The 26,459-nt window shown below is 50.6% G+C and overlaps 1 protein-coding gene and 1 pseudogene across 5 annotated transcripts in view; both read right to left on the bottom strand.

Annotated features, from left to right (window-relative positions):
- Window positions 1–20,293: 20,293 nt before the first annotated feature.
- The window catches only part of SLC38A7 (solute carrier family 38 member 7), an 11,709-nt gene continuing 5,543 nt past the window's right edge, over window positions 20,294–26,459 (bottom strand). For 4 of the 5 annotated variants that reach the window (XM_073880208.1, XM_073880210.1, XM_073880209.1 and 1 more), the window contains exons 7-12: window positions 26,125–26,182; window positions 25,799–25,913; window positions 24,302–24,470; window positions 23,686–23,885; window positions 22,831–22,885; window positions 20,294–20,537 (exon numbers count right to left, since the gene is read on the bottom strand). In XM_073880208.1, coding sequence (XP_073736309.1) covers window positions 20,435–20,537; window positions 22,831–22,885; window positions 23,686–23,885; window positions 24,302–24,470; window positions 25,799–25,913; window positions 26,125–26,182 — 700 coding nt within the window. In that variant the 3' untranslated portion in view covers window positions 20,294–20,434. The remainder of the gene's footprint in view (window positions 20,538–22,830; window positions 22,886–23,685; window positions 23,886–24,301; window positions 24,471–25,798; window positions 25,914–26,124; window positions 26,183–26,459) is intronic. The other variant, XM_025889253.2, reaches the window with a different exon arrangement.
- On the bottom strand, window positions 20,923–22,822 carry LOC112837073 (small nuclear ribonucleoprotein G pseudogene; annotated as a pseudogene).

The following is a 26,459-nucleotide window of genomic DNA, read 5'->3' as shown; positions in this document are numbered from 1 at the left end:
TCTCTCACAGCTACTGGCTCTGAGGGGATTTAGAGCTGGAGCATCGGGTACTTTTGAGTTACCACCCCTCCACCACCGGGGCAGAACTCTCATTTCTTCCACAAATAATCACTGATCAGATATCCACTATGTCCTAGAATGTACTTCGGAATAGTGCAGGCCCTTCAGCAGCTGCTCACTGTTGTTCACAGATGAGCAGAGAAGCCAACTGTCAAACAACGAATGTGACAAAGGTTAATAAATGGGGAGGCACAGGGGCACCTGGGTGGCTCAGTCGTTAAGCGACTGCCTTCGGCTCAGGTCATGATCCTGGAGTCCAGGGATCGAGTCCCACATCGGGCTCCCTGCTCAGCAGGGCGTCTGTTTCTCCCTCTGACCCTCGCCCCCTCATGTGTTCTCTCTCCCTCTCTCATTCTCTCTCTCAAGTAAATAAATAAAATCTTTAAAAAAAAAAAAAAAGCATCTGCCTTTGGCTCAGGTCATGCTCCTGGAGTCCCAGGATCGAGTCCTGCATCGGGCTCCCTGCTCAGTGGGGAGTCTGCTTCTCCCTCTGACCCTTCCCCCTCTCCTGCTCTCTCTCTCTCTCAAATAAATAAATAAATAAAATCTTTAAAAAAAAAATCTTTGGGGTGCCTGGGTAGCTCAGTCGGTTAAGCCTCCAACTCTTGATTTCAGCTCAGGTGTTTATCTCGGGGTGGCGCATTAAGGCGCATGTTGGGCTCCATGCTGGGCATGGAGTCTACTACTATAAAACAAATAAATGATTTAACCTAGTAATAAAAGAGAAAAAAATAGGGGAACCTGGGTGGCTCAGTTGGTTAAGCGTCTGCCTTTCGCTCAGGTCATGATCTCAGGGTCCTGGGATAGAGCCCCACATCGGGCTCCTTGCTCAGTGGGGAGTCTGCTTCTCCCTCTCTCTCTCTCTTTCTCTCTCTAAATTTGAGAGAAAGAGAGAGAGAGAGTAAGAGCGGGAGGGACAGAGGGGGAGGGAAAGAGAATCTCAAGCTTATTATTTATTTATTTATTTATGTGAGAGAGATTGAGAGCGGGAGCGAGAGCGAGAGAGAGGGGTGGGGGGAGCAGCAGAGGGAGAAGCAGATTCCCTGGTAAGCAGGGAGCCCAGCACAGTGCTCAATCCCAGGATCTCAGGATCACCACCGAAGCCGAAGGCAGATGTTTAACTGACTGCCCAGGCACCCCAAAATCTTTTTTTTAAAGGTTTTATTTATTTATTTGACAGAGAGAGAGACAGCGAGAGAGGGAACACAAGCAGGGGGAGTGGGAGAGGGAGAAGCAGGCTTCCCGCCGAGCAGGGAGCCCGATGCGGGGCTCGAACCTAGGACCCCGGGATCAAGACCTGAGTGATGGCAGATGCTTAATGACTGAGCCACCCAGGCGCCGGGTTTTTTTTAAGGAGAGATTGGTGCACATTTAAATGCTAATGAACTTGTTTTGGAAAGACGTTATCTCTCCTTTGGTTTTAGATAGCTGGAGGGACAAGGTCTCCTTCTTTGTTTTCTGCAAGGAAGGAAGAAATACTTGGCCCTTGATCTCTCCAGCCCTCCTCTTCCTGAAGGTTCTTCTCTAAGGCAGAAGTATGCAGGGAGAGCCCCCATTCGGAAGGGCCCCCGAAGCCACTCTTCCCCAGGTTGCTGACTTCTGGAAGAGTGAAGCGCAGCAGCGCTCTACCCGCACCCGGCTTCGGGCACCATGTCCCCCACCTGCTACTTCCAGGCCTCCCCACACCTCTCCCCACCCTGGAAGTTGCAAGCCAGGTCAGTGTCCCCTTTATAGACAAAAGGGCACAAAGGTCATGCTGCCCCAGCTCCCACCAAAAAGGGGCCATGTCACATGCTGCCCTAGGTCCTGAGAGTTAACCTGGGAGCTGTAGAGAGAAGCAGCTGGGAACTGGGATTCCCAGGGTCCCTCTTCAATCGGCAAGAAGTTGCTCCTAGATATGGGCCTCCCCAGTCCCCCAGCATTACAGCTGTCTCCCACACCCTCTCCCTGGACCCTAGGGCCCCCATCTCTATGTCCTCTGCTTCCATTTGCAACAGGGGCTTCCCTCAACCATTTCTTCTTCCAACATTTGAGTACTTACTATGTTCCAGACACTGTACAGGTGCTGGGATTGTAACCATGAACAAACATCCTGCCCTCCACTTATTTATTCATTCATCCATGATTTTTAGAGAGGGAGAGGGAGAGAATCTTAAGCTGGCTCCACGCCCAGCACGGATCCCTATGTGGGGCTCAGTCTCACAACCCTGAGAACACGACCTGAGTCCAAATCCAGAGTCGGACGCTTAACTGACTGAGCCACCCAGGCGCCCCCTGCCCTACAATTAATACCTGCTATCTCTGCCCTGCCGCTCCCCAAGAAGACCCCTCAGTCCTGTGAGGTCCCAGCTTTGTTGTCCTGCCTTGACCGGTGGCTGCCAGATCTCAGGTTCCCTGGCACAGTTCCCCAGGCAGGGACAGCGTCCCTGCCTCAGGTAATTAGGGTTCCGCTGCAAGTACAGGGTGGGGCACTGATGCATTCGGGGCCCCCCAGGGCTGAAACCATTAGGGGGTGGAGGCAGTGAGTGGAAGAGGGGGTTATAAGGTGGAAAGCCTGAGATATTCCCTCCCTCCATCCCGTTATCCCACGCTCAGGCCCCCCTAAACTTAGTGAATCCCACAGATATGTTCTTCTTGGAATCCCACAGGCTCTTTCCATGTTTTATACCCCTGAAGGCAGAACAAAGGAGACAGAAGTTTATCTAGTACATTGAGAGGGAGCAGTTGGGCAAGACAGCCAAGGAGAGACTGTCTGCTGGGAGGCAAAGGAGAGACTGGTGGGGTCTATAGCCAAGGGGAGGAGTCAGGAGGTATAGGAACGTACAGAATTTTACTTTTTTGGTCCCTGTGTCCGGTTGTAAGTAGTCTATTGATCAGTTAGGGCCTGTGGATATTTAGAGGTGGGTTGCCTGATGAACCTGTTTGCATTCAGCCGTCATCACCGTGGGCTCTTGGCCTCACTCAGCTTTCCACTGCTCAAGCCGGTTGCCTAAAAGCAGCCTCTACATTTCCCCCCTGACAGATTGACAGTGACAGATCTTTGGCATTTGGGCAGAGGTCTCATTTTCGGTAGCTGCTTCATGCTGGATGGGGCGTCAGGGGAAAGAGGGGAGCATGCTGTCCTTACCTAAATCTGTTGGTCCATTAGGGGTTCTGTGCAGTTAGAGACCAGAACGTGGTATTGTATTAACGTGCTGATAGGTGATCTGAGTGAAACTCCTCGGTGCCCAGGTCCACGGGATCCTCCAATGGTTTGGGCTGGAATCTTTGCTGAATCATCATCATTCGTATGTGGAATTGTTGGCTTCTAGAAGAGACACATTTAACAAAGAGATTAAAGAGGGGGGACCAATAACAAGGAGCACAAGTTTTGAGGCCAGGGGCCAAAGGGAAGAAGCCAGGATAGCCATGACCAGGTTTCTTTCCAGGAAAACCATCTTTTGTGTTGCAAGGTCCCAAAGGGAGGAAGCTTGTTGAAATCAAATTATGGACATTTTCTCGTATTTGTGTTATAAAAAAGCGTTCCACGGAGGGGCCATACGTTTTGATCTGGGCGTTTATACTGGGGCCAGGAAACATTACATAAAAAGATGAGACATTTTCCCTTAGGCCTTTGGGGGGGGATCAAATTTGTTCCAGTTTTTAAGAATACAGCCTAAGGGCGAGTCTAAAGGAATAGAGGGGATTTGTCCCATCGTGGGAAAGATCAGCTGCCGATTCTCAAAGGGGTGTCCCACTAAAGGGAACGGGGCACCAACTAGTGGTCACAATTTCAGTTGGGGAGGCCCATTGACCTGAGAAAAGACCTTTTGCGGGACAACTGACTCCAGTGAGGCAACGCATCAAGGAGAAGGTGGTGGCAAATGGTAACTGGAATCCCTGCTGGGGTGTCCCCTGCAACAGGGAAAGCTGGACACCGGGTGAGCAACTGGGTCGGAAAAAGGAGGACTTGCCACTCACACTTAGGAACCTATTTAGCCCACAGACCAGGATGGCAGCTGGCCCTGTGGGAACAAAGGAAGAAAGGTGGGAGAGGGAACACAAGCAGGGGGAGCGGGGGGGGGGGGGACAAGGTCTCCTTCTTTGTTTTCTGCAAGGAGGGAAGAAATACTTGGCCCTTGATCTCTCCAGCCCTCCTCTTCCTGAAGGTTCTTCTCTAAGGCAGAAGTATGCAGGGAGAGCCCCCATTCGGAAGGGCTCAGCAAAGCAGCTGAGAGGCAGCCAGCATCAGGAACGGGTTCCAACTGAGTCCAGAACGTGTGCCCATTCACCCTGGACAAGCTGCTGCTGCCAACTGAGCCGCACATTGGGAATGGAGGCCTGGGAGGGGTGGAGTGGAGAGGGGGGAAGGGGGTGCTTCAGTCTCATAGGCAGGGACAGTCCAACCCGTTTACTGTTAGACCTTCAGACACGCTTGGGAGCCACCCTGGCCAGAGATCTTCAGTTGTCTGAGGAGTACTAGGGTTAGACCAGCCAAGGGTCAAAAAGAGAAAGGAGAGGGAGGGAAGGATCCCTCCAAAGGGCAGGACAGGAAATCCCTCACCTTTTTGGGCAAGGGTGGTCTGGCAGGTTCCTCGTTCCTCTTTGGACTTCACCGAGGAGTAGCCTCAGCCAAAGATGGTCAGTTCCCCAAGGAATTTAACTAGAGTCAGCCCACGGAGGGCAAGTCCCCAGAAATTCCTGGAGATTCTGAGGAGAGTCCCGGGGTCGGCAGAGGGGCCCCGTAAGGGCCACCAAATGTGGGGCGACCCAGTCGGGTGGAGGCAGGTGGCATGGCTGGTGAGAGAATTCCCCCGAGCAGAACAAAGGCGTGCACTGCAAGGGAGCAGTGGATGGGACAGCCAAGGACAGACTGTCTACCGGGAGGCAGGGGTCGGGGCTAGAGTTACGGGAATGTATGGAATTCCCTTTTTTGGTCCCTGTGTCCGGTTGTAAGTAGCCCATTTGTCAGCTTGGGCCTGTGGATATTTTTAGGTGGGCTGCCTGATGAACCTTTTGCATTCAGCTCTGTCGTCACCATGGGCCCTTGGCCTCACTCAGCTTTCCACTGCTCAAACCTGTTGCCTAAAATTGGCCTCTATACCCTTGGTAACTAGGATGACACCTCTCTAAGCTTCGGTTCCTTTAACTGCAAAATGAGGATAACGATAGTACCTACTGTGGAGGTTCTTTGGAGGGTAAAATGAGATGAAGTATGAAAAATACTCAATGCCGGGCATAGGAGGAGTTCATTTATTCAACAAATAGTCATTAGGTGCCTCCTGTGTGCTAGGTAGTGGGAAGGTAGCAGCAAAAATGCAAGTTCCTGCATTCATTGATCTTGCACTAAAACACGGAGGGGCAGGGGATAAACAATAATAAACAAAGCAAGCTAGGCAATGGAAGTGCTGTGAAAAGTAATGAAGCTGAATAAGTTGCTGGAGTGACAAAGAGGTAGGCAGCTATTTTTGTTTGGGGAGAGCTCTCTGGGGAGGATCTGAGCAGAGAACTGAATGAGCTGAGGGAGGAAGCCAGGCAGGCATCTAGTGGCACAGGGTTCCAGGCAGGGGACCAGAAAGTGCAAAGACCCCGAGACTGACATCTGGTGAGTCTGCAGGTGAGGCTGAAGTAGAGCCATGGTGGTAGTGGTGGTGGTGATGGTGGCGATGGTGGTAGTGGTGGTGGTGGTGGTGGTGGTTGTGGTGGTGGTGGTGCTGGTAGTGGTGGTGCTGGTAGTGGTGGTGGTTGTGGTGGTTGTGGTGATGGTGGTGCTGGTAGTGGTGGTGGTGGTGGTGGTGGTGGAGGAGAAGAGGGGTAGAGTGGGAAGTTACAGAGTAGCCAGAACTGTGGGGTCCTGTCAGCCAGGGTCCTCACCTGGCTTCCCTCCTAGTAAGAAGAGAAGCCATAGAGGATCTTGAGCTGAGGATGACAGGAATTTTAAAAGACTACTGCGAGGACAGGAGACAACAGGAAAGCAAGGGTGGCAGCAGAAATTTGTTATGGAAAACCCAAGTTCAGCTACCCATCATTTGAAAAGTCAATACTCAAGGGCACCTGGGTGGCTCAGTTTGTTAAGCGATTGCCTTCGGCTCAGGTCATGATCCTGGAGTCCCGGGATCAAGTCCCGCATTGGGCTCCCTGCTCGGCAAGGGGTCTGCTTCTCCTTCTGACCATCTTCCCTCTCGTGCTCTCTATCTCTCAAATAAATAAAATCTTTAAAAAAAAAAAAAGAAAAAGAAAAGCCAATACTCAAGAGACAAGGTTTTCATTGTTTTTTTGTTTTGTTTTGTTTGAGATAAGTTTGTTTTTTATAATTTTTTTAAAAGATTTTATTTATTTATTTGACAGAGAGAGACATAGCGAGAGAGAGGAACACAAGCAGAGGAAGCGGGAGAGGGAGAAGCAGGCTTCCCACGGAGCAGGGAGCCCAATGCGGGGCTCAATCCCAGGACCCTGGGATCATGACCTGAGCCGAAGGCAGCCACTTAACGACTGAGCCACCCAGGTGCCCCTAAGAGATGAGTTTTGATTGGAAAGGAATATGAGCTTTAGTCTAGAGGCTGGCCACCTGGGGAGAAGACACTTTTCTCCAAAAACCAACTCTGAGGTTTCTGCCTGGCCCAGAGATTTGTAAAGGAAGTTTAGGGCAGTGAAAGGGGAGCACGGTGGTCTGTAAGACTTCTTGATTGCGCACACACTCTATGGTGCCAGCTACCCGCGTTGTCTCGGTTCTCAGAGGTTGTGCGTTGGTGCCCAGGGATAGGGGGATGGTTGTGTCAGAGGGTTTAGTTCTAAGTCTTTCAAGGAAACAATGCGTGATCTATAGATACACAAAGAAAGGTTTAGTTAATCAATCACAAGGGCTAAAGGTGCTTGCTAAAAACGACTGTGAAGGGAGCGCCTGTGTGACACGGTCGGTTGGGTGTCCAACTCTTGGTTTTGGCTCAGGTGGTGACCTCAAAGGTCGTAGGATTGAGCCCAGAGTCTGGCACATGCTCTGCGTGGAGTCAGCTTCAGATTCTCTTTTCCTCTCTCTCTGCCCTTCCGGCTCCTGCGTGCAGCCCACCCCTCTCAAATAAACAAATAAATCTTAAAAAAAAAAAAAAAGACGACTAAGTTGGGGGCGGGAGGGGCCAAGGCAGTGGCTTCAGAATCACCAAATTAGGGGTGCCTGGATGGCTCAGTCAGTTAAGCGTCTGCCTTCGGCTGGGGTCATGATCCCAGAGTCCTGGGATCGAGTCCCTTACAGGGCTCCCGGCTCAGCTGGGAGCCTGCTTCTCCCTCTGCCTATTTCTCCCCCTGCTTGTGTGTGCTCTTCTCACTCTGACAAATAAAGAAATAAAATCTTAAAAAATAATAATAATAAATAAGTAAATTCTTAAAAAAAAAGAATCCCCAAATTAGAAGGATATTACAATAGTTCAGGCAACAGATGACGGTGGGCTGGACTAGTTGTGAAGGTGGAGAGAAGCGATATGGATAATAATTATCTCCAGACCAGAGGAAACGGTACTCACCGTCTACACCCACCTGACCAACCACTTACCTGGGTGGCCATGTGGCACTGGTATCTTCAGACGAGGTTGCTCATGTTGGCAGCGCCATGCCCCTGGGAGCCATGTGCCCCCCAGCAGGGTGAGTAGAGGTGGAGGGTGTTGAGGCAATGCCCCGAAGCATGTGGGAAGCCTCTAGGACCTGCAGAGAGGAGTCATTCCAAGGTCCTTCCAGGGTTAAGGGTAAAAACACAATATGCTACACTTCTGGCCATAGGGTCCAATTACTTTGACACCCAACATGCTGAAAACTTACAGTAGAGCACGCAAGACCTGAGCTTGCGCCCTCTGGCCTCTGACCCCGGGAACACCTCCATGCCATAGGATGGGGAGCTGAAGGCGCTGCGACAACCCTCCCTGGGGAAGAGAGTTACCAAGTAGCACCCAGCCCTGACCGGCCAGTGTGCTCTGTTCTGATCTAGGGGCCGGAGTTCACAAATCATGTTTGACAATTTGGCTCACTTGAGACAGGTGCAAAGCTTTCAGGCCCTCTCACCCCACCTGTTCCCGCTTCTTGTAGCTCTCCAGCTATCTCCACTCGTGCATGCGCAGCAGGAACTGGGCCGGGCCGCGTGGCTGCCAAACTTCTCGAGTTTGGCAGAAGAATCCGAGCTCAAGTGCCAGTAAATGCTCCTCAAGTGTTAATTCTTGTTTGAAAACTGAAGTTTGGTGACCTGAAATAGCTCCCTGTATACAGTAATCCTTTATCAAAGGTCAAATGAAATTGCGAAAAAATACAAAACAAATAAGTAAACAAATAAAAGGGTGAGGCACTCTCTATTTTGGGATTCCTGCAATGGCTCATCAGAACCCTGAGGGCCCAGCATCGGGAAGCAGAGGCAGAAACACTGCTCAGGGCACCCATCTCCGTGGAGTTGTCACCATTCCAGGTGAGAGACCGCCTGCTGCTGGGCCTCTGGCTGGCTCAGTCGGTAGAGCATGTGACTCTTGGTCTCTGGGTCCTGAGTTCAAGCCCCACACTGGGTGTGCAGCCTACTTAAAAAAAAAAAAAAATCATAGAGTGCTATAGTTTGCATGAATCACTTAATAAAATCAGAGTCGATTCAGAGTTACCCCTAGACTAACTCTTACTTATTTGCACTTAGATATGGACACCTTCTTGGGTGGGAGAGACAGGTGCGGTGTGACAGCAAATGCTGCAGGTGAAATTGGGGACGGTCCTATCTCTTGCGGCAGAGTGAATGTTACCTCTGTTGTGGATCAGGGCCTGTCCACTGAGAGTTTTGCCAAGGCCTTTGTAGGTTTCTTCCTGATTAGGGCAGGGTAGGGGGCAGGGTCCTTCTGCCAGGATGCTGTACAGCCAGGGGCACAACCCTGCCCTTAGACACAAAAAACTGAATTCTAGTCCAGCCTCTAGGTCTTACCTTAATGACTTCAGTCCTCTCAAACACGCGGGCAACACTCAAAACCTATTAGTGCTTCCTTAGGTCAAATCAAAAGGTGGAAGTATACTGAAGTCATTCAAATGCAGACTACAGGATTCCTTGCAAATTACTGGTTTCAAGGTAGAAAAGATACAAAAAAAGACAGACCTTATATCATAGATTATCAAAATATAATACAGTTTGCCCTAGCATAGAGCAGCTTTCTCAAGCTGCTGCAAAATGATCCTAAAATCACTAGCCAGAAGAAACAGTAAAAGAATAAAGCTTATGTTTACATTGGCTCCACATCATAATTACTCTGCATGCTGTTATCCTCAGAAAGATCTTTATGATACAGGCAGTAATGACCGCGACATCTAATCTTATAATGGGAAGTTGTTACCTTTTGACCACCTTCATCCATTTTCCCCACTCTCCCAAAATGTGTTATTTATTCATTCATTTTATTTTATTTTATTTTTAAGATTTTATTTATTTATTTGACAGAGAGAGACACAGTGGGAGAGGGAACACAAGCAGGGGGAGAGGGAGAGGGAGAAGCAGGCTCCCCACAGAGCAGGGAGCCCGATGCGGGGCTCGATCCCAGGACCCTGGGATCATGACCTGAGCCAAAGGCAGACGCTTAATCTACTATACCACCCAGGCGCCCCCCAAAATAAGATTTTTTAGAACAACAATGTGGCCTCACCAGGTTTGCTATAAATAAATTGGGAGCATGTGCATGCATGTGTGCATGCGTGCGTGTGTATGTGTGTAGGGACAATACTGTGCAATGGGGTTCTGAGCGCTTCTTTCTCCTTGGTTCTCTGCCAGCTGAGGAGGAGAGGGGCGACTCGCCTCACTGAAGCACTTGTCCTCTGTGTTGTAGGAGACCTCACCGGTGTCCTCCAAGCAGCACTTGGTGTTGGAGGGACTCCAGAGGCTGTGGGCAGAGAGCTGGAGAGTCCAGCTGTGAGGACAGGAGCCCCCAGTGCTCACCTCCATTCCCTGCTGTATTAATTATCTCCGATCAGTCTAAACCAGCCTACCTGGTGGCATTGCTTACCTCTGGCCTAAGGATGGCAGAGAGCCACCTGCCTCAGACGTACACGGGCCAAGGCCTGGTAGGGGACAGGACTGACTGTGGCCGGTGAGGTAGTGGTAGTAACCAAACTCTAGCAGAGTATCATGTTCAGCTGGTAGTTGCTCATTCTGTTTCCGACTGTAAAGCCCTGAAAGCAGAAGAAACAAATAGATGCTGAGAAACGTATTCCTGACAGTAACGGTGGTCATGGCTAGCCTCAGTGGAGTGCCCCCTGTGTGGGCCTGCTCCGAGCCCTTTACTCTCATTGTCTCCCTTAGTCACCATAACCCTAGGAAGCAGGGACTACTGTGTGCACTCCCCTTTTACAGATGTGGAAACTGAGGCACAGAGAGACTAAAGAGCTTGCTCAAGGCCACACAGCCAATTGGTGGCAGAGCCAGGATTCAAACACAGGTTGGTGCTACGTCTAGGCCTACACGATTAGCCGCTTGGCTATACTTCCTCCCGAAGGATTAACACTTAACTATCTTCAGCATCTCAGAGCAGCTGACATCTTTCAGGTTAGATTAGCCTTATTTATGGATGGGGAAACCTGTGTGAAACTGAATGAAGGAAACTTTATTTAAAATGGAGTCAAGAGGGGGCACCTGGGTGGCTCAATTGGTAAAGCGTCTGGCTCTTGATCTCAGCTTAGGTCATGATCTCAGGGTCATGAGTTCAAGCCCTGTGTTGGGCTTATGTGCTGGACATGGAGCCTGCTTAAGATTCTCTCTCTCTCTCTCTCTCTCCCTCTCCCTCTGCCCCTTCCCCCACTTCTCTCTCTAAAAACAAAACAAAAGCCTAAAAAAAGAAATCAAATAAAATGCAGTCAGGAGGCCAGAAAGGGGAGCTGTCACACCCTCCTCAACTGTAGACCGCCCCCCACCCCCAGGAAAACGAGTACCTGGCATTCTCAACAGGAGGAAGTCTACACCGGACAACCCCAGCAAGAAGAAGAAAGATTGCTTTCTCCGCCAGCAACAGCCCAGCCAATGAGAGACTGTCACAACGCAGCCAATGAGAAGCCACAACACTTCATAACTCCCAGTTGACTCCAATGGATTTTCAGTTTCAGTTTACAACAGCCCCTCCCAGCTCTCCATCTTTTCTCTGGAAAAGGCTGTTCCTCTGCCTTGTTCTCCCCACTTGCCTTTGGTTTTCCATTACCTTGCTTGTTCTGAATTGCAATTCTCTGCTAGTCCTGAATGAACCCATCTTGCTGGCAAAATAACTGACAATTTTATCATTAAGGTTAACACAGGGTAGGGGGTGGATAGAGTCAAGGTCAGAGATTAATCTTTATCCTCCGAATATATCCCAATCTTTCCATCTTTCCATTGATCTCCATCTCAATGCTCTGGTTCTAGTCCATATGTCACTGTCACCTCTGCCTGGACCACGGCAACAGGCCAACCCTTGAGGCAAACACTTTTTTTGTTTAAAGTAAGCTCTATGCCCAGTGTGGGGCTTGAACTCATGACCCCGAGATCAAGCATACATGCTCTATCGACCGAGCCAGCCAAGCGCCCCTTGAAGCAAACCCTTTTATTTGAAAAAAATTGGGGGGCGGGGCATGCCTGGGTGGCTCAGTTGGTTAAGCATCTGCCTTCAGCCCAGGTCATGATCCCAGGGTCCTGGGATTGAGTCCCGTATCGGGCTCCTTGCTCAGCAGGGAGCCTGCTCCTTTCTCTGCTCCCACTGCTTGTGCTCTCTCTCTGAAAAATTAAAAAATCTTTAAAAGAATAAATAAATAAATAATTTTTTTTTAGGGGTGCCTGGGTGGCTCAGTCAGTTAAGCATCTTCCTACGGCTCAGGTTATGGTCCCAGTTTCCTGGGACCTAAGTCCCCCCTCTTGCTCCCAGCTCAGCAGGGAGCCTGCTTCTCCCTCTCCCTCCTGCTTGTGCTCTCTCTCTCTCTCTCAAATAATTTTTTTAATTTTTTATTTATTTTTTAAAGATTTTATTTATTTATTCATGAGAGACAGAGAGAGAGAGGCAGAGGGAGAAGCAGGCTCCCAAGGAGCAAGGAGCCTGATGTGGGACTCGATCCCAGGACCCTGAGATCCTGACCTGAGCTGAAACCAAGAATCTGATGCTTCACCAATTTCGCGACCAAGGCACCCTGAAGCAAACCCTTTTAAGTGAATAATTCTAATTTAAAGTACTCTCTGATGCCAAATGTGACCTTTTCAAAGAATAACAAATGGTGCACCTAGCTGGCTCAGTTGTTAGAGCATGCGACTCTTGATCTTGGGGTCATTGTGAGTTCAAGCACCATGTTGGGCCTAGAGCTTACTTAAAAATGAAAAAAACAACAACAACAAACTGAAAGAATAACAACAATCAAACATGTATTTATCTCTTAATATAGGCAAGGCATTTTAAACAAATCTGACATAATTCTTGCAACACTTTGAGCTAAATATTTATGTATATTTTCTAGATTATGTGATAGATAAATATGGCCACAAATTCTTTGTCACTACTCTCTTGGAGAAATAGGACCTAGATCCCCTCTACTTGAATGTGATGACCACCTATATATCAGGGTTCCTACCTCTCCCTCCTTAGGGGTTGATAATTTGCTAGAATGCCTCACAGAACTAAGGGAAACGCTTGTTTATGCTTACCAGTTTATTAGAAAGAATATAATAAAGGGGCGCCTGGGTGGCTCAGTCGTTAAGCATTTGCCTTCGGCTCAGGTCATGATCCCAGGGTCCTGGGATCGAGCCCTGCATCGGGCTCCCTGCTCGGCGGGAAGCCTGCTTCTCCCTCTCCCACTCCCCCTGCTTGTGTTCCCTCTCTCGCTGTGTCTCTGTCAAATAAATAAATGAAATCTTTCAAAAAATATTTTATTTATTTATTTGACACAGAATGAGAGAGAGAGAGGGAGGGGGAGAGCATGAGCCAGGAGGAGAGGCAGAAGCAGACTCCTTGCTGAGCAGGGAGCCCAGTGTAGGGCTCTACCCCAGGACCCTGGGATCATGACCTGAGCTGAAGGCAGATGCCTAACCGACTGAGCCACCAGGCACCCCTCAGATGTGGTTCTTAGCTTTGCTTTTCTGTAGGTGTTCTCCCTACCTCCCCCCTCACCTGGCCCTAGCTCCTTAAGGATTTTTAAATTTATCTTTGACTTTTTGTATTTTGAAAATGATATGACTAGGTGTCATTTTTTCTTAAAGTAATCTTCACACCCAATGTGGGGTTCACACTCACAACCCTGACATCAAGAACCCTATGCTCGCGACACCCGGGTGGCTCAGTCAGTTAAGCGTCTGCCTTCAGCTCACATCATGATCCCAGGATCCTGGGATCGAGTCCCGCATCAGGCTCCTTGCTCAGCAGGGAGACTGCTTCTCCCTCTGCCTGCCGCTTCCCCTGCTTATGCTTTCTCCCTCTGATAAACAAATAAATAAAATCTTAAAAAAAAATCCTATATTCTACTAACTGAGCCAGCCAGGTGCCCCTAGGTGTCATATTTTTTGGCATTTATGCTGCTTGGTGTTCTCTGACCTTCCTGGATCTGTGGTTTGGTGTGTGACATTAATTTAGGGGGAATTCTCAGTCATTATTTTTTCAAATATATATTTTTTTCTGTTCCTTTCTCTCTTCTTCTGGTACTCCCATGATGTATATGGTACTCCCTTACAGTTCTTAGATTTTCTTTTCTGTTTTTGTTTCGTTTTTAATCTTTTTTCTTTTAAAGATTTTATTCATTTATTTGACAGAGAGAGACACAGCGAGAGAGGGAACACAAGCAGGGGGAGTAGGAAAAGAGAGAAACAGGTTTCCCTCGGAGCAGAGAGCCCAATGCGGGGCTCGATCCCAGGACCGGGGGATCATGACCTGAGCTGAAGGCAGACGCTTAACCACTGAGCCACCCAGGCGCCCCAAATAAATAAAATCTTAAAAAAAAAAATTCCTGTCTGTTAATTCCATCATCCTTGCCATATCTCACCATATTTTTGGCCTTTAATAGGTCTCCTAATTTTTTCCTGATAACTGGACATAATGGACTAGGTAAAAGGCACTGCTCTGAATAGGCTTTTTATAAAACAGTGACCAAGTGCTGGAGGAAGGGAAGCATTCTGTAGTCCTATGACTCAACCGCAGTCTTCAGTGTTTCTGTGTGCCCCGCAAATGCTTCTCATTCTCTCCTGTCCTCTCTACTTGCCGAGTTTTTATTTGCATGATAGTTTGTGAATTACCAAAACACAACTTAACTTTCTTTTTAAAGTATTAATATTTATGCAGTTGATTGTTCTCAAATCATTTAATTCTTGTCTCCTGTCCTCTCTAGATGGCACAGGGACAGTACAGTGGGCTGGACCTCTCGAATTATTTCCTCTCCTCCACATGGAAGCCTAGAGGGGGCTGGAGTTGGGTATTTGCCTTCCATTAGGTCAGTTTAGCTCTGATAAAAATCCCAGCAGGTTAGGCTCTGGTTAAATTTTAAGTTTCCCTTGAGGACAGATCTTGTTAAAGAACAGAATGCTCTGGCACGTTTCAAAATGGTGTCTTCTCTCCCCTCCTGGAAACTAGAGGGGATTTTTCTCTGCCTTTACTATGAGAACCTGTAGAGCTCCAGGAGGTAAAATGCACCGAAGTGGACCCCCTTCCCATGACTGGGTCCCCTTGTGTTTTTCTCTGTCAGATTTGTGCACACTGAGCCTCCAGCAATTCATTAGTTACAGCTCTGGGGCCCCTACCCTGACACGGATCCCTGCAGAGCTTTCTGCTTGTGGGCTTCTGCCCTGTTCTTGCCTGTCACTCTCTCCAGTTGTGGGGGCGGGGAGGGGGTGGAGGGCAGGGGTGTGCCCTGTAATCTGATATCTTACCGGTCTAAGAAGAGTTGTTGACTCTGCAGTTTGTTCAGCTTTTTTGTTAGGATGGAGTGGCCCCTTCCCAACTTCTTACAGGCTGGACTGGAAACACGTGAATTTCATTTTTAATGGAGGAATGACTAAAAGAATCTTGTGCCTAGGAAACAGAGTGTTCCTGCAGGGGACAGTGTGTCTGCCTTCTTCCTGGCTATAATGTTTCTGGCCTTCTTCCACACCTACTGAAATTTGTTTCATTGTATCACAGCAATGAATTATTACCAAATCTGGATTTGGAATATCCTATCTACATCTAGCACAACTGGTTTCTGTGATTATTCGGTTGGTTGATTCCCCCACCAGACTGGAGCGCGGCATCTAGGGAGGTGGTCTTGCCTCCTGTATCGGGGCATCTCTCGGGAGTACTGGGCCGCCGCCAATCACCAGGAGCCCTTAGAGTCATCTCCGCTTTCATAAGAAACACACAAAGATGACCTCTATTGACCAAAGGAAGACACTGCAGTTACTCTCCTTCCTTCCATGATCAACATGATCCCTGCCAGTTTCCCGGCACTTCACGCATGTTATTACGCTGCTTGTCTCTGGATTTACAATATTGACACCTACAAGGTGGGCATCATCGCTCCCACTTTAGAGGTGAGAAAAGTGGGGTTGAGAGACGTGAATTGATTCCCTGAGTTTCTGCAGCGTAGGAAGCGTTGCTAAAATCCACCCCAGGTCTGTCCAAGGCCAAAGGCTTGCTCTGTCCACCAGTCCCCTGCTACTGAGTGTGGTCCAAGGACCAGAGCATGGGAACACGGGGAGTATTAACAATACAGACTTCACAGGGTGCCTGGGTGGCTTAGTGGGGTAGGCGTCCGACTCATGGTTGTGGCTCTCGTCACGATTGGCTCGTGTCATGATGGGCTTAAGTCATGATCTTGGGGTCCTGAGACTGGAGCCCCGCGTAGGGCTCTGTGCTCAGCGGGGAGTCTGCCTGGAAGTCTCTCTACCCCTTTCCTTCTGCCCCTCCCCCCTCAAATAAATAAATCTTAAAAAAACAAAACAAAACCCAAAACCTTAATACAGACTTCAGGCCCCACCCCAGACCTACTGAATCAGAATTTGTACCCTAAGGAGATGAAAATTTTGTCTGTACCTTAAAGCTTGAGGAGCACCCTGACTCCCAGGAAGCGGTAGGGGAATCCTAGTTTGTCTTCTTGAGGAGACCCTGAGTTCTCTTATTTATTCTGTGACTGTGGATTTCTGGCTACAAAGCACTCTGTCATTTTTCATGCACTGTCTTTACATAGGCTCTCTTTTCCCCTGGGAGGTAAATAAGGTCAGTGATTATCATTCTGATTTTAGAGCTGGGAAAACAGAAGCCCAGAGGGGTGAAGCACTCTGCCCAGAGCTACTAGCCGGCAGGCATCCCAGCACTTGACATGGATTGGCTGGGAGGACGATCCAAGGGTACCAAAATCTGGTATTGGCGCCAGCATAGGGATCGAAGGTTCCTGAGCTTGCCTTCAGGGGTCAGAAAGCACAAGGCTGGCTCTGAGAGAGCCTTCTGCTCCCTTGTTTATCCGTGCACGATGAGTGCCGTCTGACTCCAGTTTTACTACCTGTGTGTCCCTGAGCAAACTATCTGATAATTGCTCTTAGCCTTCTCTTCAGAGCTATTGTAAAGATCAAAAGAGGATGATGCAGGGGCGCCTGGGTGGCTCAGTCAAGCGTCTGCCTTCCACTCAGGTCATGATCTGAGGGTCCTGGGATTGAGCCCCGAATAGGGCTCCCTGCTCCACGGGAAGCCTGTTTCTCCCTCTCCCTCCCCTCCCCACTCGTGCTGTCACTCTCTCTCTCTCAAATAATCTTTAAAAAAAAAAAAAAAAGGACGTTGCAGGTGAAGTGCTGGCACGAGGTCAGAACCCTAACAAATGGTCGTTGCTATTCATTCATTTGCTCCACAACTATAGGACCCGTGCTTACTACATGCCAGGCTCCGGGCCAAGATACCAGATGGACAAAAGTGTTAAAAAGAAAACCACAGGCCCAAGGTAGAGTTGTGTGCCCCCGGGGTAGCAACCTGAAACTTCAGTGCAGTTTCAGCCTCCCCCAGAAATGTCTTAACTGATGAGCCAGGAATTTCTGGTCAGCACCAAGGAGGCAATCTGTCACCTGGGCCCTCTCCATCCCCCAAAGGAAGATGAAGTAGTCCACCTAAGATCCCCTGCCCCTTCCTTTAAGGAAAGGTGACTTTGCCTGAAGCAATCCTTTCTTTTCTTTTGCTAATAACCATGTTGTCCCACTCCCCGTCCCTTAAACACCTTCCATTTTGCACAACTCCTTGGAGCATCTCTGTACTTGCTAGATAGGATACTGCCTGATTCATGAATTGCCTAATAAAGCCTATTTGATCTTCAATTTTACCCAGTTGAACTTTTTTTTTTTTTTTTTTTTGAGCGAGGAGGGGCAGATGGAGAGGGAGAAAATTTTAAGCAGGCTCCATGCTGAGCACAGAGCCCGATGTGGGGCTCCGTCTCACAGCCCTGAGATCATGACCTGAGCCAAAATTGAGTTGGACATTTAATTGACTGAGCCACCTAGGTGCCCCTGAATTTTGTTTTTTGAACAGGGGATTTGGCCTTGCTCCCATGGAGATTACAGTGTGACGGGGAATCTATGATCAAGTGCTTATAAGTATGGTGAACAAGATGGGGAATGTCTTGAGTATAATGAATGAATGGATGAATACGGCTGTTTGCCTTTAGCTTAGGTGTAACCCTTCCTTCTCTCTGTTCACCCAGAGAAAGTGAAACCAAACCTCCAGCTCTGGTCTCCATAGTCCTGTGTGAAGCATGGCCCAAAGCTGTCTCACCCCTCCAGCCCTTCAAAAATACTAGGCCACTTCAGAAGTATTTTCTCCCTGGAGAGCCCCCACTCCCATTCCCAGGAGGGAAAGGGAATGTGGTGGAAGATGAGCTGGTTAGACTTTACCCTACCGGCAAGTCTCATCCTGGCTGCTCTCCCACACCCAGGTGATACCCCACAGACAATGGCCACTTTTCAGTTCTTCAAATACCAAATACCAAACACGAAATTTTTCCCCACATGAAATTTTTCCCCATGCAGTTCCCATGGCCTGGAAAGATTCCCCCACCTCTCCCCACTTAGTTTATTCCTAGTCATCATTCAGGGGCCAGGTCAAATGCTGCTTCCTCCAGGAAGCCTTCCCTGACTCCCCAGACAAGCTTCAGGCCCCCAAAGAGAACATTCTATATATTCTCTTCTTGGCATATATCACAACTTGCAAGTATGTACTTGTGTGACCACTTGCTTGGCATCAGTCTTACCCAGGAGTCTGAGAGTGGAGCTGCTGTTTTGCTGAGTATTTTCTTGCCGGCCCTGAGCACTGCGTGGCTCTATAAACAGGGCCTGCTCAACACATGCCTCTGAAGAGATGAGGGTGGTTGTTCAGGACTTTGAAGCTCGTCCCAGAATGTGAGGTCAGTGAGACACACAGCACAGAGACTGGTCTGAAGCCGTGTGGTGTGGGGAAGACGTGAGGAGGACTGGAACCAAGGCAGAGGCAGCGGGACAGGAGGTTGGTGGTGGTGGTGGGGGCACTGATGGGATGGCGAAGAGAGGGGAGGCATCAAGAGCCACTTGTGTGTTCCCATCTCGGTGAAGGGGGCATGGCAGCACTCATGCCTGAGACAGGGGTCAAAGTCGGTAAGGCCAAAAGTCCTCCGCCAACCCCTCCCCCACCCAGCCTATCTCCCTCCCATCAGTGGCCTGGACTCTGTCCCCAGCACCAGACGGAGGCCACACAGCTCAGCAGCACAGCCCCTTTTTATTAACCATCCTCCCTGGTATGAATGTGCACAAGTAGAAAAGAAACAGTAAAATACTGGAGGGGAGGGCAGCGCAGGGGGCTCCTGAGGTGAGGCCAAGTGGCCAGATTCCAACTCCTTCTCTGGACCGGTCTCTTTCTGGGCGGTGCCCCCCCATCCCCCACCCCTCGGCTGAAATCCAACACCAGGAGGCTGTGCAGCCCTGCTGACCGGGTCCTAATCTTGCTGGGGTTGAGGGAAAACAGCAGCGAGGGTCTGGCCCGAGGGCCCAGGGGCGCGGGATGTGAGGGATGGCTGTCCTCCAGTCTGGAAACTGAGCGGAAGCCCAGCCGACTGCCAGCCAGCCTCTGCTTCTGTGATCTCAGCGCCCTGAGTGGTAGGCTGCTGGGTGGGGGGTCCCACTCACCCCAGCTACAGAGGGACCAAGGAAATGCTGGGAGTTCCAGGTGGAGGAAGCCCGAGTCAATGCCTGGGATTGGTCAGAGTGAACAGCCAGAGAGAGAAAGGGAAATGCAGACCAGGAGAACGAACAGTGTCCTCCTCACCTCGCCTGGGGCACAATCCAGTGTAACCTCAGGCCAGGCCTGGCAGACCCCTGGAGCTGACAAGAGGAGGTCGGGCACACCCCCTACTACCCCCCAGGCTTATGTGAGCCAGAGAGACTGAGCTAGGAAAATGGGGTAGGGGCTGAAGAAATGACACGGGGAGGAAGCAGACAAGATCTGGACTGGAAGGCAAACTTCCAGACTGGTGGGACTACGCTCAAGTGTTGCCTAGTCAGTGACAACTCAGCAGCTCCTCTTCTCCGTGGGCTATCCTGCTAGGGTGACAGGGGAGAGGTGACTAGAGGGCAGGCAGAAGAGAAGCTACCAGAGAGGCTCACCCTGAGCCTGACCAGCCTGGCCCGCGTGGGTGTGGAAGGCTCCCAGCCTTCTCTATCACCCACCCTGCGCCTCTGAAGCGAGGGGCCCCCCTGGAATCGGAGAGAGAGAAGCAGCTGTCCTGCCTAGGGAAAAGCCAACTGAGGAGTCCTCACAGCACCGTGGCGGGGCGGCACGGCCCCCGGCCTCGGGTTCGGAGCCGGGCTGGCACCGTTTGTAAACATTAGACTTGATGATGTCTGGGGATGGGGGAAGACAGGGATGCCTGGACCCTCAAGTTTGGGGAAAGAGGCCCCAGGATGGGGTGAACAGGGCCTGACTCGATTTACCTCTGTGCTACCTTTGGAAGTTGCCAGATCCCAGAGAAGCCACTGCGGGCGAAGTAGCTGACAAATTGGAGCAGGCACTGAGTCCCGGGGTAATAAGCACAGCCCCTGCTCAGGACGGGCTGCTCTGTGGAGGATGGTGGTGGCCCTTTGCCCACACTCTTTCTCCAAAGTCAGGCTGGGTTCTTTTTTTCGGAGATGTTCTGACCCTCTTCCCCCATGTTTTTCAGGCATGGAGAAGTTGAGCGTTGGAGGACAGGGAAGGTTCTTCTGTGACACGAGACCTCCTCCCCTAATCCTCGCACTGCCGGGTTTGAGCTGTCCAGAGGTGTGAGGCCTGCTTTCACTCCAGAACTGTCCCTGGAAAAGGATGTCCAGATGTCATTCCAGCAGGAAAGACGAATGATGTTGGACTCAGGGTGGCCCCACAGCTCAAAGAGATGGGTTCCTGGGTCCAGTGGCAAAGGCCATGTGTTGCCTGGGAGGCAGTGGTTATGCCAAGAGATCCATAAAGATGGCGTTGGCTGTGGTCTGGCCAAAGATGAAGGCTCCCAGGGTGACCAAGAGGACACCATAACTGACCAGCGCCCACCAGCTGTAGGGTAGAGGGAGAGAGGGGCCTAGTCAGTTAACCCACACTTGACTTTGCAGACTTTTTTAAAAAAATTTTTTAAAGATTTTATTTATTCATTTGAGACACAGAGAGAGAGAGAGAGAGAGAGAGAGAGAGCATGAGCAGGGAGAGAGGCAGAGGGAGAGGGAGAAGCAGGCTCTCCATGGAGCAAGAAGCCCGACGTGGGGCTCAATCCCAGGACCCTGGAATCATGACCTGAGCCAAAGGCAGACACTTAACCATCTGAGCCACCCAGGCGCCCCTGTAGACTTTTATATATATATATGTAGTGTATATATATATATATATATATATATATATATGATGTACATATATATATATACATATATATATATGAAGTACATATATATATATACACATATATATATGTACTTCATATCTATATAAGTATATACATATCAGTTAATTATTGTAATTACTTATACCACTTCTCCCGTGGGTAGAGCACTTCCTACTTCTAAATGACTTTTCATACAAAGGTATGTGGGGCCAGTCCAGATCCCTAAACTTGGTTAGGAGACCAAGACCTAATGGGATTCACTAACTACTCACAGCAAGCCAAGGGCAGAACCAGGATTAGAACACATGTGTCCTGATGGAAATATGTTCAGAAAAAGCAGTTCACATGGAGTGTGATCCACTCCATTTACAAAAAAAAGCAGACATCTGCAAATCCATGTATCAAAGATAGCAACAGGGCATTATGAGAGTATAGCAGGGTATTGAGATTAAGGGTGATTTTAATTTTCTTCCTTAGACTTGTATTTTTAAAGTTTTCTATAATGAGGGGCGCCTGGGTGGCTCAGTCCATTAAGTGTCTGCCTTCGGCTCAGGTCATGGTCCCAGGGTCCTGGGATCGAGCCCCGCATCGGGCTCCCTGCTCGGAGGGAAGCCTGCTTCTCCCTCTCCCACTCCCCCTCTGCTTGTGTTCCCTCTCTTGCTGTCTCTGTCAAATAAATAAATAAAATCTTAAAAAAAAAAGTTTTCTATCATGAATATTTCTTTTTTTTTGACTGTTATAAAAGTTTATTTAACAAAAAAGTTCAGTATGAAAATGCACACGACCTGATTTTTATATTGTAGTAAAACAGGTACTATGGAGGGGACATGTGGAAGCAGTTGATTTCTTCTGATGAACACACCCATTGTTTATACTCGCTCCAAGGCTTCTAACATGACCATACTATTTCCTCGTATTACCACCATTCCAATATTGTTCTGTCGCCCACTAGTTGCCATCTCCACACATTCATCTATCACAAGATTCATAAACGGATCGAACCCCCGCAATATTCCTTGGACATGTCTGCCACCATTTAATTTCAATGACAATTTCTTGTCCATAAATTTTTTCAACTCCGGAGGGTGAGCTTTGCTCACGGTGTCTACTCCGTGAGCTCAAAGATGCCTCCAAACGGAATTTGTGGCGTCCCACACCTATCATGAATATTTCTTGCACAGTTTTTTAAAAAGCTTGCAACCTGTCTTCAACCTCTGCACTATTCAAAGAAATGTGGATATTAAAACAATGTCATGTTTTTCATGAGACTAACAAAAACTTAAAAGGCTGTTCCATACAATACCGGCAGGGCTGTGGAAAAGAGCGCACTCTCGCTCTCTGCTGCTAGGACTCTGACTGGTACGGCCTTGCTAGAGGGACATTTGAGCCCACGTGCAAAAGTGAAAATGAGCATGTCCCTCCAGCAATTTCCTTCTAAGAACTGATCCTGCCAAGATCCTCAAAACAGGTGTGCCAAGGTGTCCGTGTATAAGAGTATTCATGCATTCATAAAACAGAACACTCTGCAGCCCTCAAAAAAGAGAAGTGGACGGATCTTCTTGTGCTGACAGAGAGTGATCTCCAAGACAAATGGTTAAGTGAAAGAAAGCAAACAGTAGAAAAGTCTAGCATGAAGCCATTTTTGGAAAACCCAAACTAGACACAGAGCCTCACGTGCTTGTGCATACACATGCATGCTTCATGCACAGAGAGCTCTCTCAGGACAAGGGATTGGTGGGGAGTGGGCTGTAGGGGCAAGAGGAACTTCCACATTCTTCTCTGAAGTCCTTCAGTAGCACTGGAACTGTAACAACCAGCATGTGCCACCCATTTAAGAAGGGATTTAGAAAACTCTTATGTTTTTCAAGTATACAAGTCTCTTAACCCCTACCTGTTTTCGGCCCCCCCGTGCCCCTGCCAGACCATCCCTCATCCAGCACTTCCCTGACGGGACCAGAAGGTGCCCTGCTTTACCTGGCCGGCTTGACTTCTTCCATCTCAGAGAGTTTGGCTTGAATGAGGCACAGCCCTGGAAGAGAAGAGGCCCCCCAGGGCTCGGGTGGGCTCCTTCCCTTGGGCCCACCCTCGCCCTTGACCAAGAGGCCGTGGCGGTGAGCGGAGAAAGGCCTGTGTGTGCTCTTCCGGATACCCCACCCCCACTCCGCGCACAGCTGGAGGTCAGCACCCGACAGGCACCCTGTGGGCCGCACGCAGGCCTCAGAGCTCACGGGTTGCAGCGGAAGGTGATTCGGCAGCGGCGCCCACCACACCCGGGGCCCTTCCCAGCGTCCTTCAGAGCAGCTGTGGCCACCACTGCTCCAAGCAATGTGGTGAGGGCTTGCCAGCTGGTCTCCCGGGGAGGAATAAGCTGGGTATAGGCGGAACTCGTGGCTGGGCACATGCGACCATTTCCCAGGGATCTGGCGGCAGACTCGTGTCTGAAGTCTCCAGACCTCTGCATCGGGGTGCCGCCACCAGACCCCGTCACCCTCTGGGCCATCATGGGCTGAACCAGCCCGACCGCTCATCGGCAGGCAGCAACAGATGTGTGAATGAAAGGTTCAGAGTGCAGGCTGTGCACTCAGACAGATCTGGATCAAAAAACCTGCTACTCAATAGTTGAGTCTGTTCCTCCCATCTCCTCCCAACTTCCTCCCATCTCCTCATCAGCAAAGTGGAGAACACATCTGTGCTTTCTTCTCAGGAGGGGCAGGGGTTAGCACAGAGCCCGAGGTGGGTGGCTAATAAGCACTAGCAGGAGAGCAGGGGAGGAGCCGAGGCCGGGAGGCTGTGGGCGCCAGTGCTGCGGGGAGCGGGGGGGGCCCCCACCTGGGAAGACAAAGATGAAGCAGGCGGCCAGGCCTCCAATGACCGAGATGACCTTGCCGATGTCAGGGATGAAGAGCGCCAGCAGCAGGGTGAGCAGGAACCAGACGAGGGTCTGCAGCACGCGCCGCCTCCGCTCCCGCCCCACATCCTCCTCCACCGGCACCCCCTGGTAGCGCAGCCACAGGCCTTCGACCACCGCCCTGCCCACGAAGACAGTGGCTCAGAGGCCCCCCCACTTCCAGTTCCTGGAGCCAGACCTCTGAGCGGGTAGACTGGGGGTATGGCCCTAAGCTCTGAGACTGTTCCCTGTTGTGTGAAACGGGCCTAGCAGGACTCCTCTTGTGGTTGCCATGGGGACTGGCTGGGATGGTGGATGCGATGCGCTTAGTGCCTGGGCTGGCCCAGGATTCCTCTCCCCCACCCCCGCCCCTGGGAACTGATACTATTATTCTCCTTGGGTACCTACAAGGCTGGGTGTTCAGGAAAGGATCCGGACTACAGGTTCTTAGAGCGCTCACAGAAGGTCAAAGGACCATGTTCATAGGGCTTTCAAAAAAGGGGGAGCCCCGGGGGGGGGGGGAAGGGAGTACCCCCATGGGATGGGGAGGGGGCTCACCGCCCACAGAAGTGCAGGATGGGGTAGGAGGTGAGCACACTCAGGATGATGAAGGCACGGGCAACGGCCACAGCCATGTCCTCGGAAGGGTAGGACAGAAGCACGTCGGGGTCCACGGCAGCTCCGAAGGTCAGGAAGCCACAGATGCCTGAGGACAGGGACAAGAGGGCTGGGCAGGGGCGATCCCGGGAGGGTAAGGGGATGGACTGTTGACTCCTGGGTGCAACATCAGATGGCGAGGGCGTTGGGGCAGCTCTGAGGCTAAGAGGGTGTCGGGCTGGGACCCGAGGCCTTCTCCCTGACTTCTCCCATTCCATCCCCACTGCCGCATTTGTCATCTTGAGCTTGCCCAGCACATTCCTGTGTCAGAGCATCTGCATGAACATTCTGTCTGCCCAGCCCTTCATACCCCCATCCCCTCACCATTCAGGTCGCAGCTCAGATGTCCGCTCCTCGGAGAACGCGTCCACCCTGCCCATCCACCATCACCCCCGGCCCTGGGTGCTCACTCACACCACCCTGCTCTATTTTCCTCAGAGCACTACTCTCTCTCTGCGTTTTCTTTTTTAAACACTTGTTCATCACGTATCTCCCCAGCCAGAACACGAGCCCCAGGAGGACAGGGACTCTGCCCATTTGCCTCTCGTTTCTGGCTTTGCCTTCAGAGGTAGAACAGTGCTGGCCCCCTAACACCTGCGGAAGGAATCACAGGACCTGGACTTCCTGGTCTTCTGGTCCTGCTCTGTCATCCAAACCATTCCCAGCATGGCGCCCAGGGCCATTTTTTGCCGAGACGTGCCGCTGCTTGAAATGCTTCCTCTCTGGCTCCCAACAGTCCTCAGGCCCAATAGGACCTATCCATTCCCTGTCTGGCCCCACTGCCTGCCACCCGCCCCCAACTCAGCCCACTCCAGACCCTTCTGTCCCTGCCGCAGGGGCTTGGCATTTTCTGCCTCTGTCTGGAATGCTCTTCTCCCAGCCCTTCAGATTCTGGCTCCTCATCACTGGGGCCCCCCCAGATGTCACCCCCTCAGAGAGGAGCCTTCTGTGAACCACCCCCTTTCTGTGATCCATGGTGGCCGTCCCCACCTCTCCCAGTCCCACTCACATCTTCCCTGTTTGACTGTCACGGGGGCACTCGCCACTGTCTAGAATGCCTTACTGATTCCTGTTTTACTCTGTAAGACTCCCTCTGCCTAGACCGTCAATTCAACGAGAGCAGGACCATGGCTGTCAATCTTCACAGCATCCTCCATGCTGGGAACGGTTCCCGGCACTTAGTAGGCACTGATTGAGAGCTGCTGAATGAATGAATACATCTCTCTCATTTGGGTGGGAGGAGGCCCAAGGCAGCCCAGGTTCAAGCCAATGCCTACAGAAGTGTTTTGATATGCTGGGAGTGCAGGGCTATCCCCAGGAGAGCTGCGCCAGAGGACACGGAGACAAAGGGGGAGATGGGGAGCACCCCAAGTCCAGCCCTCGGAGGGGAGCACTCACCTGTGCCCATGTAGACAGCGAGGGCGATGACCATGGCGGCTGTCACCACCCCACCCCAGGTCTTCACCTTGGGCCGCTGCATGCTGTTGAAGACGGGCACGCTGCTCACATGGCACTGTTAGGGTGAAGATCACAGTTATGGGGGGAAGTAACCCCTTCCCCGGTTTCCAGAGGGAGGTACTTTGGGGACAAAAGCCACGGGACAAGTCCCAGGGCCCCGACTCTGTCTTTCCTCCCAGGATGTCCCCATCCTCCCTGTAATGTGGGTTCCAGCCCGGGGTGGGGAGCAAGCTGAGAGGCCGAGACAGGAACCTTGCAACCGGCACCTGAAATCCGAAGCAGATGGTGGGCATGGCATTGAACACAGCCACCCAGGAAGCTGGCCTGTGGACAAACACACGAATCTGCTGCCTGTGCACCCCCCAGAGCCACCGACCGCCCCATGCCCTTCCTCTTCACTCAGCCAACCATGACCCTCCCCCACCACTATTCTACAAATTCAACCTAAGTCTGGAAACACGTCTCCATTTCACAGGTCAGTAAACTGAGGCTCGGGAAGACCCTCCAGGGACCAAAATCCCGAATTTCTGGCTCCTGCACTGGGGTTTCTGCTTTCCTTTCTTTCTCTTTCAAAAACAGGAAACTTTTTTTTTTTTTTTTT

Source organism: Callorhinus ursinus, unplaced genomic scaffold (genome assembly GCF_003265705.2).
Source record: "Callorhinus ursinus isolate GAN/ISIS: 27379988/994484 unplaced genomic scaffold, GSC_fseal_2.0 scaffold37, whole genome shotgun sequence".
Lineage (NCBI taxonomy): Eukaryota > Metazoa > Chordata > Mammalia > Carnivora > Otariidae > Callorhinus > Callorhinus ursinus.
This window is presented reverse-complemented; position numbering and strand designations above follow the sequence as displayed.